Raw genomic sequence first — 11,963 nt, 5'->3', positions numbered from 1 at the left:
GGAAACCTGCACAGGCTGGTCTCCCTCGGGCCCGTCTGGAGGATGGACAACAGGTTTCTGTACAAGGCAGAGGAAGGTGGGGCTCTCCTGGGTTCATTTCTCTCGCAGAGGTTTTTGCTCAGCTTTCCCTGCTGCAGGAAAACCAGCACATTTTTAATAACTTTATTGGTTAGGTTATATCCAACAACTCCGGACCTCTGCTTTGGCCTCCCTGGATCCCACAGGTTGGGGTTAATCAGTGTCACATCCAACAGAGTTCCAAAGGCACCCTGAGAGGGAACTCCAGCTTTAGGAGGAGGGAAGGGGAGAAAATGAGGCAGAATGTTCTGTCTGTAAAGAACTGCAGCATTTTGGAGCAGAATGAGGCTGCCCATGGGTCAGGAGTGTTCATAGGTGAAACACAGAAGATGTTTGATGTTAATTAGATGCTTGTACCTATTAGGAAAGAGCTGGTAAAACATGAGAGACTTCTCAAAACCTGCTGGCACCATCCCTGACTCCTTGTGGCTGTGCTTGTTTGTGCAAAGAACATTTCTCACTCTCCATTCCTTCTCTGTGTGCCCAGGTGCTGCTCCTGCCGCGCTGCTGCCCATCCTGCTGGGGGCCCTGGCGGGCTGTGCTGTCCTGGGCGCTGCTTTCATGGGGCTGTGGCTGCACCAGCGGCACAGAGCCAAGCCCAGCCGTCATCCCCTGCCTGGAGAAGTCCCCGGGCTGTGATCCCAGCAGCTGAACTGCTGCTGCAGCTCCCCCGGCCGCCAGAGAAGCAGCTGCGTTTGCTTTGCTTCTGTAGAGCTCCTGCTGAGCAGGGAGCAGGAGATGCCACCCCTGCCCCGAGCCTGCCTCTCCTCCCTCCCTTCCCTTGAGCACCAGAGCCCACAGACTGCAGGGCAGAGCAGGAAGGGCTGCAGTGCCCCGGCTGCCAGGGCCAGGCTGGGCACAGCAAGGGCAGCAGAGGGGAGAGCCGGGGGCAGGAGAGCAGGGAAATGCAGCACTGTGCCCTGGAGATGCCACCAGGGAAATACAGCACTGTGCTCTTACAGCCACCAGGGAGGGATGGAAATACAGCACTGGGATCTTACAGCCACCAAGGAGGGATGGAAACACAGCACTGTGCTCTCACTGCCACCAGGGAGAGGTGGTGAGGAAAAGGATGGAATTGGGTGTTAGGATAGGATCCAGAGCCCCAGAGATGTGTCCCCTGGGATTTACAGCTTCTCTCACCTCCCAGGAGCCAAGTGCCCTTTAACGCTGTTTTCTCCAAGTCCCCACTGACGGTCAGAGAACCCCAGTAGTAGCAGAATTCCAGAATGTGCTGGAATGCACTGGGGAAAGGCATCCATGGCACGGGGGACACAAACTGGGCTCTCCTGGGGGTTCAGGGGGTGGCTGTGGGAGGGCAGCTGTGCAGAGCCCCCTCCAGGCTCCAGCCCCACATTCCCCCATGCCCAGGACCTGCAACTGCAGGAGGGTGAGCAAGGAAACACCTCTGGGGATGTGCCTGTGCTGGATATGACCAGCAGGACCTCAGCTCCTGCTCCTCCTGCCCCCAGAGCTGCAACTCCTGCGCTGTTGGCCCAGAATTGCCCCTGGAAGGTGTGGGGAGGGAGAGAAGCAGCAGCTGCTGCCCCTCTGCAGCGTGGGCTGAGTGTTCCCCTCCTCCTGAGCTCTGCAATAAACCTGAGCCTGCAGTGTTGGTCTGGTCTGTGCCTGCAGGGGAGGGAATGGGGCGTCCTTTCCTTGTCCCCAGCTCCAGAACTGTGCTGGCAGCTGGGAGTGGAGGGCAGCAGGGCATCATTCTGGGTGGGCAGTGCCAGGGAATTGGCAGCAATCACCTTCTAATTGGGGTTTTCCTCCCTAAAAGGCTGCAGAGCCTTTTTTTTTCCTTTTTCCCCTCTTTCCTTCAAAGAAGGGACTGCCAGAACCCCTCAGTGTAACACCACTCACTCACATTTCCACCTGGGCCAGGCTTCCTCCAAGGATTTCCTCAAGATTCTACCACAGAACTGAAAACCCCAGGTCAAGGCTTGCTGGCAGTGAGACAATTACCCTGCAGCAGTGCTAATTATTATTTGTGTGGCAGTAGCTCTGAGGAAATCAGCAGCACCTTTTATTTGACACTGAGCTACCTCCAGAGAGAGCTGAGGCATTAAAGACACAAATGCACCGAGAGTTTTTAACCCCTTTTTAGCTGAAGGTGTGTGTTTTGCTCTTGTGCTCACATGGTGAGGTTAAACTGCTCTGACCAGTCTGTGCTCCTCCCAACACCCACTTCAGGGAGATTTGGTTTTATTTTATCCCCGAGGGAGCTGCTCTGGTTTGCCACATTTCTGGTATTTCTGCTGAGGTTTTTTCTCAGCCTCATGCACTCATGTGCCAGTTCTGGTTGCTTGGGGTTTTTCCTGTTCTTTATCTTTCTAGAGTGGTTTTTTCTACCTCTCCATCCAGCTACTTCTGGGGAGATTTTTAACTCAGTTTTTCATCTTTCTAGAGTGTCTTCCATGTCTCCATCTAGCTGCCTCTGGGGTTTTTTTCCCTCTGTTCTTTCTGGAATGTTTTCCACCTCTCCATCTTGCTGCTTCTAGGGTTTTTTTAACTCAGTTTTTCATCATTTTGGAGTCTTTTCCACCTCTCCATCCAGCTATTTCTGTTTTTTTTTTTTTTTCCCCTCTGTTCTCTCTGGATTGTTCTCCACATCTCTCAGGTACAATGCTACCTGGTAGAATTCTGTGTTCCCTCCAAGCCTCACCCTGCCCCAGTCCCACCTCATTTTCCCCAGGCTGTGCTGATGCCTCAGCTGAGGAATTCCACCCTCAGCACGGAGCAATCACTGCAGGCTTGTCCTTTGCACCTGGAATTCTTGGAGGATTTGCCCACCCAGTGCTGGATATGAGCGAGCAGAGCCACGCTGCCAGCCTGGAGCTGAGCCTGAGTGAAAAGCAGAACATGTGAGCAGCCCCAATGAGGATCCACCTCTTGGCACAGGGCTGCCCTGGGGTGAATCCCCACCTCCCCGGGCAGGGCAGGGCAGGGCAGGGCAGAGGAGCTCCTGTGCCTCCCCAGCAGGCAGCAGAGCCAGCTGTGCCATGGGCACGGAGCGGGGCAGGCTGGGCAGCCTGACCGTGTTCAGCAAGGAGGATTTCGAGGATGAGTGGCTGCGAGTGGCCAGCGGGGGCTTTGGCCACGTGTACCAGGTGAAGCACAGGAGGTGGAGGACGGTCTATGCTGTGAAGTGCTCCCCGTACCTGCTGCAGGACTCCAGCATGGACAGGTAACCCCTGATCAGCTCTGGCCATCCCAGCTGGAGGGACTGGGGGATGAAACTCTGCAGAAGGAGCTTCGGCTCCTTGGGAGGGGTTGGGTACCCAGAGGGAGTGGGGAATAGGAGTTCTGCCTTTCCCTGTCCCGTGTGGATGCACAAGGAACACGGGGAATAGAGCAGGGCTGAAGCCTGGGGCTGAGCTCAGCACCTTAAACACGGATTAAAGCAGCCTGGTGGGTTATTTACAGCTGCCACTGGACACTGGGGCTGAGGTGTATCCATCCAACTGAATTAACCACCAGGTTTAAAGATGAGGGGCAGAGGATTTACAGCTGGTTTTGCTGCCCTGCTCCTGTAGCCTCCAGAATCTCCGTCCTCTCCATGGGGCACCTGCAGCTCCTCTCTGCCTCTTGCTCTCCCAGCAGAGACTCTTCTGGTGCTTACCTTGAGTCTGGAGATGGAGCAGGGCCAGGCAATCACAACCACTGCTGATAACACATCCAATACTGGCAGGGCTGATGGAAAAACAGCAGAGTTGATGGACTTGTTCAATTTAAAATTTTATTCCCTCAAATTTGGAAGGAGCCTGCCAGGATAAAAATCTCACTCTTGTGATTTCTTGTTGCAGACAACAACTGAGTTCAGGCTGAGCACTGCCTGTCCTCAGTTTGCTCTGCAGATTTCACATTTGCATTTTGTTCTTGTTTGTGTGTGTGTGGGGGGGGGGAAGAGTCAAATAATCAGTTTTAATTCTGTGTCTTATCAATTGTGGTAAAATACCTGAGATTCCTCAACCCATGGGTAGGTCTTACTGTGGGGAGATTTTGCTTGGCTGAACCATTTTAGATGCCTGGCCTGATTGCTGGCAGCTCAGCTCCATTCCCAGGGTGTGCTTTTTAAAGGCACTCCTGGCCCTTTGCTGCCTGGCTGCTCCCCCAAACTCGTTCAGCAGGTCGGGAGGGGTGAGCCTTGGGAGAGTTTGGAGGAACAGGTCTGCCAGAGCTGGCAGCCAGCAGCAGTGCCAGGGTTCCCTGGGAGCAGTCACCGTGCCCAGGGACAGAGCTGCAGGCACAGGAGGAGCTGCAGGAGTGGCCAAGGCGTGGCATGGAGCTGTGCCTGCTCCTGGCATCCTGCTGCCAGGGAATTGGGAATTTCATGGCACCACAGAGTGCTTTGGGCTGGGAGCAGCCCTAGAGCTCATCTCCATCCTCTCTGCCTGCCCCTGGCATCCTGCTGCCAGGGAACACTGGGAATTCATGGCACCACAGAGTGCTTTGGGCTGGGAGGAACCTTAAAGCTCATCTCCATCCTCCCTGCCTGCCCCTGGCATCCTCCTGCCAGGGAAACATCAGGAATTTCATGGCACCACAGAGTGCTCTGTCCTGGGAGGAACCTTAAAGCTCATCTCCATCCTCTCTGCCTGCCCCTGGCATCCTCCTGCCAGGGAACACTGGGAATTTCATGGCACCACAGAGTGCTTTGGGCTGGGAGCAGCCCTAGAGCTCATCTCAGTCCTCCTGCCTGCTCCTGGCATCCTGCTGCCAGGGACACTGGGAATTTCATGGCACCACAGAGTGCTTTGGGAACAGCCCTAAAGCCCATCTGAATCCTCCCTGCCGTGGCCAGGGGCACCTTCCCCAGCTCCAGCCTGGCCTTGGACCCTTCCAGGGATGGGGCAGCCTCTGGGAATTCCATGCCAGCCCCTCCCCGCTCTCACAGGGGAGGATTTCTCCCCATCTAACCCTGCCCTGGGGCACTTTAAAGCCATTTCAGCAGTGTCACAAGCACAGGCTCTCTGTCCTCACTGCTAAGGATTGAAACAAGTGCAAGCTTTTCATCTTTTCTTTGTGCTGGCTGATTTTGCCCAAATAAACCTCAGCTCATTTTGAGAAGTCACAACACCATCCATATCAGATTTTAATCTGCAAAAGATCCCTGTGTGGCAACATTATCATCAACTCAAGGGGGAATTTGGGGTGAATATTTTTGGGGTAGGCAGTGCTCGGAAAGGCTGGGTGTCACTAAGTTACTACAGACTTACTGAGCCGTGAATCAACTGATGAAATTTCTGACTCCCGCTGTATTTTTTATTAATTATTAATTTTTAATTTTTTTAATTTCCATTTTTAATTTTAATTTTATTTTTTAGTTTTATTTTTTAATTTTTATTTTAAATTTTTTAAATTTTTTTTTTTTCCATTTTCCAGGACCAGCATGAACTGTCTAATGGAGGAGGCCAGCAAGATGGAGAAAATCAAATTCCAGCACATTGTCACCATCTACGGGGTGTGCAACAGCCCCCTGGGGATAGTGATGGAATACATGGCCAGGGGCTCCTTGGAGAGAATCCTCCCCACCCACAGAATGTCCTGGCAGCTGAAATTCAGGGTGATCCATGAGATGGGCTTGGCCATGAATTTCCTGCACAGCATGAGCCCTCCCCTGCTGCACCTGGATCTGAAGCCAGGGAATGTCCTCCTGGATGGGAACATGCACGTCAAGGTACGGCCATTGCTCACACCAGAGCCAGGTTATTTCTGCCAGACAGCTCCAGAACCCCAGTAAGTCAGGTACTGGAGGAACACCCCGTGAAAGAGTGACCTGTGGGGTGGTTAACAAGCAGCTGCTGAGCAAATTACACTGGTGGTGTTCTCAGCATCACACAGCCACTCTGGGCCAGCTCTGGGGATTTAAGGCTCCAGCTGCACACAGTGGCTGCACCTTGTCAGGGTTTTGTCAAGCTCCAGCTGCTCCCACCTCCTCCTGCCCTGACCCCAAAGATGGGGAGATGTCTGGGTGACAGCAGGAGGGACAGTGTGAGCATTTTGGGGCATTTTCCCTGTTCCTGCTTGCAGATCTCCGACTTTGGGCTGTCCAAGTGGATGGAGCAGTCCAGCAGGATGCAGTACATCGAGAGCTCAGCTCTGAGGGGCACCCTGAGCTACATCCCCCCCGAAATGTTCCTGCAGAACAGCAAGCCCCCGGGGATCAAGTATGATGTGTACAGGTGAGGGCTGGCCCAGGGCACCCAGGGGTGTCCCCGGGCTGTGACACCCAGCAAGGGGGGCTGGACACTGCCTCAGTTTGTTTCAATTCTGCTTTTCTGCCTTGTAGAACGTGGGGAACACACTGGGGTGCCCCAGCCTCAGTGGTGAGACTGAGAGGGAGGAGGCTTTCTGTGGATAATCATCATCCCAATGCACCCTCTGCCTCAGGTGCCATCACACCCTGTTCCCAAAAACGAGTGAGATCAGAGCCCAAACACCAGCGCTGCTCTTTCATCACAGTCCCTGCTGAGACTGATTTTAAAACAATTCCAATATAGGGTTATCTGCCTCTGCGTTCAGCTTCATTTTGGTCAGGAACAGGCAGAGAAGAGGTTTCAGCTTGGCTTTTGTCCTCTTGGGCGAGGAGCATTGCAGCACATTCACATGAGCCCCAAGTCCATGTCTAAAAATTCCTCAGCTCCTTGGCCTTTGCAGCACAGAGGGTAGAGGGAAGAGGGAAAGGAGGGTTTGCATGGCCACAGGAACTTGCAGGAGCCAAGGGCTTGAAACCTCAGTGTGAATAAAGTGGAAGAAAGGCACTGAGAGCCTGACTTTGCCAGGAAAGGCTCCCAGTGCCTGCTCAGACCCTTTGGAGGGTGATGACCCCGCTCCTAAGGGAGATGCATGAGGCAGAACCACAAGGCCTGATCCTTTTGGCCTGGGGGATGAAATCCTTCAGCTCTGGGAGATGAAATCCTCCCCTCCTGAAGAACCTCCTTCCTGACCTCCCCATTTCCCCAGAAGGCAGAAGCAATAAGAGCATCTCATGTCCAAGTGCTCACAGTCTCTCCTCTCCGGCAGCTTTGGCATTGTCATCTGGGAGGTGCTCATGCAGAAAAAGCCTTACACAGGTAAGCACAAACCCTGCACCCGTGGAATGTCTGTCCCAGCCCTTTTCCCAGGCAGAACACCCAGAGGTGCTGGATTTTTCCAGGAGCCAACATGATGGCCATCATCGTGAAGGTGGCGGCGGGGAAGAGGCCGGGGCTGGAGCTCGTCAGGGACGACTGGCCCGGGGAGTGCCACCAGATGGTGGACCTGATGAAGAGGTGCTGGGACCAGGACCCCAAGCAAAGGCCCAGCTTTGCAGGTGGGAATGGGGCATGGATCTGATGGGGTTTCCAGTGTTGAGATGACCCCAAGGTGTTAGAAAGTCTCTTTTTCCCAGCCCCCAAACCAAAGAAGGCAGAATTCCTTGGCTCTTGTTGTCAAGGTTGTTTATTTTCTGTTATCTCTATCATTCTTTCTCCAACCTGCTGAGATCTGTCCAGCAGCTCAGGTTGTGGCACACTGACTGCCCTCAGGGCAGTGTTATCTTTTTATACTAAAGACTACCTGTACTTTATTTATAATTACTTTCCAATACCTATCACTTGTGTTAGACAGTCTGTCTCTACTCTAAACCAATCTAAAAGTGTCACCATCACAGCAGAAGATGGAGGCCAAGAAGAAGAAGGAGAAAGACTGGAAATGCCCAGATTCCTCCATCTTGCCCCCTGAACCCCCATTCTAAAAACCCCAAAATTCTACATTTTCACCCTGTGATAAATTCACTATCATTCTATTCAAACCCTTGTGGCTTTTAACTCCTTGCAAAAAGCTGATAATTGTTTTCATGGGTTAAAATCAAAGGCATAGGTGTCTTGGGCTCTGTGCTGAGCCCCTTGCCAGGGTCTCAAGTCCTCCAGGGCAGCCAGAGGAATTTCCTGGGTTCTGACATGGATCAGCCAAGGGTCAGCGCCATGGGTTTATGAGCTGGGTTTGTGTCCCGTTTTCCCAGTTCCACCTCTGAGGTTTAACAGCTGGGTGCCCTTCTGCTGTCACACATCCCCTCATCCCTTCTCTGTCCCTTCCCACGTGGCTCTGGAGCTGGGGCACAGCTGAGCTGAGCTGCTCTGCCCTGGCAGATATCCCTGTGGAGACCGACGTGCTGCTGGCTCTGATCCAGAGCCTGGTGCAGGACCCGGAGAACGAGCGCCTGGTCAGGAAGATGTCCCACAAACCGGCCATCTCCAGGAGCCAGCAGGTGAGCAAACCCCCCTGTGCCTCTCAGGAAACTCCTCTGAGCCTGCTCCTTGTTCTGACCAGACCTTGAGGCTCTTTCCCCTCCCAGAGGTGCCCCTCAGCACCTTCACAGGCTGTCTGCACAGGCTGTGCCTCTGTAATTCATTTATGGGGATGAGACACCTGCAAATTAATCAACAAATGCACTAAATGATAAATAGTCTGAGAGGAAAACTCTTTTCTGGAACTGCCCAGGTGAAGTGGGTTTATTATTCAGTCACTAAAAGAAACTCGAGCAAACACAGAATCACAGGCTTCTGTTCATGGCACAAATCTGAGGATGTTCCAGTTTGAACAATTCTTACAGAAATATTTGTAAAAAGTAGTTTTAAATCCCCCTGTTTCTCTAGCTAAGAAGAAGATCAGGCTTCTGGATAGTCACGATGTAATCCCAGCTACTGGAGTAATTATGCCTAGAAAACAGGGAGAGATAGGAGTTGGGAATTATTGGTATTTAGAGGGTTTTGCCAAGCTGTGCAAGAAACCAGAGGCCTGAAGAAGTATGGGCTTGGGGGTCCCTAAACAACAAAGGAAATAATTTTCAGATGCTGCCATGCAGTCAGGAAGCAGAGTATGGATGTGTTTGGGAGCAAATGAGCACAAGGAGGAAGAGCTCATGGATATCCAGAGATCATCTTCAGGCTCCCCCATGCCTGCTGTGTCATGATTGGCTTAGCTGAGTTTTGGGTGCAAAAAGAGGATTGGATGAAAAACTCTCAAATGATAACACAAAACTGCAGAGCAGCAGCAAAGGGCTTTGTGCAAACATTATAGAATGCAAATAAACACTCTGTTTTATCCTTTTCCTTTCCTCCTTTCTGAAAACAAGGGTGACAAAGAGGAGTTCACCTTCCCTCGAGACACCAGGAGTGGGGGTAAGTAGGAGGCTGGCTTTAAAATTGAAAATGAAAGAAGGGGAAGCTATAAAAGTTGTTTGTTTTGTTGTAGAAGGATGTGGCTCATAAGGTTTTCCTTGTGGGGGACACTTTTGAGTAAGGAAAAGTTTAAGTTAAGGAAAAGTTTAAGTTAAGAAAAATGTACTATTAAGGAAATAGGTACTGTGAGAGAGAGGCCAAATGTCCCAGGTCATGTCTGGCCTTATTTTACATTCCTTATCTCTCAAATGACTTCATTCCATGTCATCCTACCAAGAGCCACAGGCTCTCTCTCCCTTCCTGGGAGTTTTTCACTCTTTTTCTCCCATTTCGCATCCCTGTCTTTAGGAAAGGACCCGCAGGAGGTTCCTGTCCCACCTCCACATGTGGAGGCTGGCACCCCAGAGGAGCTGTGCCCCGAGGAGCTGGGCAGGGTGCAGGAGAACGGCCTGACCCCGCTGCACCTGCAGGTGCTGCAGGGCCACGCGGCCAAGGTGCGCTCGCTGCTGGGCCGCGGGGCCGGCGCCAATGTCACGGCGGGCGGCGGCTGCACCCCGCTGCTGCTGGCCGTGCAGCGCCGGCTCCCCGACATCTGCGCCCTCCTCATCGAGCACGGTGCCGACGTGGACGCGGCCGACGAGGACGGCTGGGGCCCGCTGCACTTCGCGGCCCAGCACGGCGACGACCGCACGGCGCGGCTGCTGCTGGACCACCGGGCCCGCGCCGACGCCCAGGAGCGCGACGGGTGGACCCCGCTGCACCTGGCGGCCCAGAACAACTTCGAGAACGTGGCGCGGGTGCTGCTGTCCCGCCAGGCCGACCCCAACGCGCAGGAGGTGGACGGCAAGACCGCCCTGCACGTGGCCGCGGGCTTCGGGCACGTGGGCCTGGTCAAGCTGCTGGCCAGCCAGGGGGCCGACCTGGAGAGGAAGCAGAAGAACCTCAGGACGCCGCTGCACGTGGCCGTGGAGAGGGGCAAGTTCAGGGTGGTGCAGTACCTGCTGAAGAACGGCATCTCCGTCAACAGCCTGGACCAGAACCACTACAGCGCCCTGCACCTGGCTGTGGCCAGGGGCAAGTACCTGATCTGCGAGAAACTCATCAAGTATGGGGCCAACGTGGAGCTGAGGACGGACAAAGGCTGGACCCCCCTGCACCTGGCCTCCTTCAAGGGGCACATCGAGATCATCCGGCTGCTGAAGGGCAGCCGCGCCCGGCTGGACGCCAAGGGCGGCATGGACTGGACGCCGCTGCACCTGGCCACGCGCTACGGGGACGAGCCCGTGGTCAGCGAGCTGCTGCGCTGCGGGGCCGACCCCAACACGGCCGAGCGGTCCCGCTGGGCCCCCCTGCACTTCGCCGTGCTCAGGGGCTCCTTCCTCAGCGTCATCAACCTCCTGGAGTGCCGGGCCGACGTCAACGCCAGGAACAAGGTGGGCCGGACCCCGCTGCACCTGGCCGTGCTCAAGGGCAACCTGGCCATTGTGAAGACCCTGCTGAAGGCGGGGGCCCTGCTGGACGTGGAGGACATCACGGGGTGCACGGCCCTGCAGCTGGCCGTGAGGCACCAGAGGGAGAACATCATCACCCTGCTGCAGGGCAAGGAGGCCTCGGGCAGCAAAGCTGGCAACAGGACTCTGAACGAAGTGAAGGTGCCCAGGCTCATCCCAGGAAGGACAGATCTGTAAATTCACCAGCTCCAAAATCTGGAGCTTGAGCTTTCCCAAGCTTTCACGTTTAATGCCTCAAAGCACCTTGTCCTGTCCCCTGCTGATTGCAGGAAAATATTTGCCCTTTTTAAATTGACGTTTTTAAGTGTGAACACTCAGAGAGTAAAAGAAAATGAAGTTATTTGATGACAAGGTCTTTTCCAAGCTTGTAGAGCGTTTTGCCTTGGTTATACTCTAGGCAGTGCTTTCCTACTGAATCCTTCCTGAGCAGGGATTTATGCACCCCCTGTTCATGCAGGCAGTGCTGAAGCTGTGCACAGCACACACAGCTTTTATTGCTTTCATTCCATGTTTTCCTACAGAGAAAATTGGTGTAAAATGGCCCTGGCACAGGTGGGAATTGAATCGTGAGATTCTCACCTGCTGCTGGCACAGCAATGTGTCAGATTTCCTGACATCTCCTTTCTGTAACAAGAATGAAATACAACAAGGCAGGGAGGAAAAATCACTGCTAGAGAGTATTGAAATGGATGCAGCACAGGGAACAGAAATTCCAGAATTATCACACACGAGATCTGGCTGCTTGCAGGTCAAGGTTTGAGTCGTGTCTCTGGGGGGAAATAATTCCTGGTTTCCTTCAGGAGGATGTTCCAGGGCTCAATCAGCCCTGTGAAAAACATCTTCTTGTGGGATTTGATTCGCTGGTGACAGTGAGAGCCCTGGTGTGCAGCTCTGACAGCCCTGCTGTGACTCCTGAGTCCCCAAACGTGCCTGCTGGGAGGGTGACTTGTCATGGCCTTCAGCTGGGAAGAGGCTGAAATAGAAACAAACAACCCCAGCTCTGCAGGGGAGCTGTTGTTGCCTGATAACGTGAGATTAAATGGGTTAAAAAGAGGGGTTAAAAAGCCAAACCTCTGCTAATGCGGTTTTCATTTTATATTAACTTAAGGTATTGATGTGTATTGTATTCAAACCCAGTTTTTCACGATGCTTTGGCATCAGAGCCTTTAGATATCATTTAAAATAAATTGTAATGAAATGATTCATT

At 53.4% G+C, this 11,963-nt stretch overlaps 1 protein-coding gene across 1 annotated transcript; it reads left to right on the top strand.

Moving 5' to 3' along the window:
• The first annotated feature begins 3,083 nt into the window (after window positions 1-3,083).
• ANKK1 (ankyrin repeat and kinase domain containing 1) lies at window positions 3,084-11,726 on the top strand. Its single transcript, XM_064732050.1, has 8 exons — window positions 3,084-3,268; window positions 5,467-5,761; window positions 6,115-6,266; window positions 7,108-7,157; window positions 7,241-7,396; window positions 8,214-8,332; window positions 9,200-9,245; window positions 9,594-11,726. The coding sequence occupies exons 1-8, from the start codon at window positions 3,084-3,086 to the stop codon at window positions 10,931-10,933; spliced, it is 2,343 nt and encodes a 780-aa protein (XP_064588120.1). The 3' UTR covers window positions 10,934-11,726.
• The last annotated feature ends 237 nt before the right edge of the window (window positions 11,727-11,963 follow it).

This window comes from Zonotrichia leucophrys, chromosome 24 (assembly GCF_028769735.1).
Source record: "Zonotrichia leucophrys gambelii isolate GWCS_2022_RI chromosome 24, RI_Zleu_2.0, whole genome shotgun sequence".
Taxonomy (NCBI): domain Eukaryota; kingdom Metazoa; phylum Chordata; class Aves; order Passeriformes; family Passerellidae; genus Zonotrichia; species Zonotrichia leucophrys.
The sequence above is the reverse complement of the archived record's forward strand: the minus strand, read 5'-3'. Positions and strand labels throughout refer to the sequence as shown.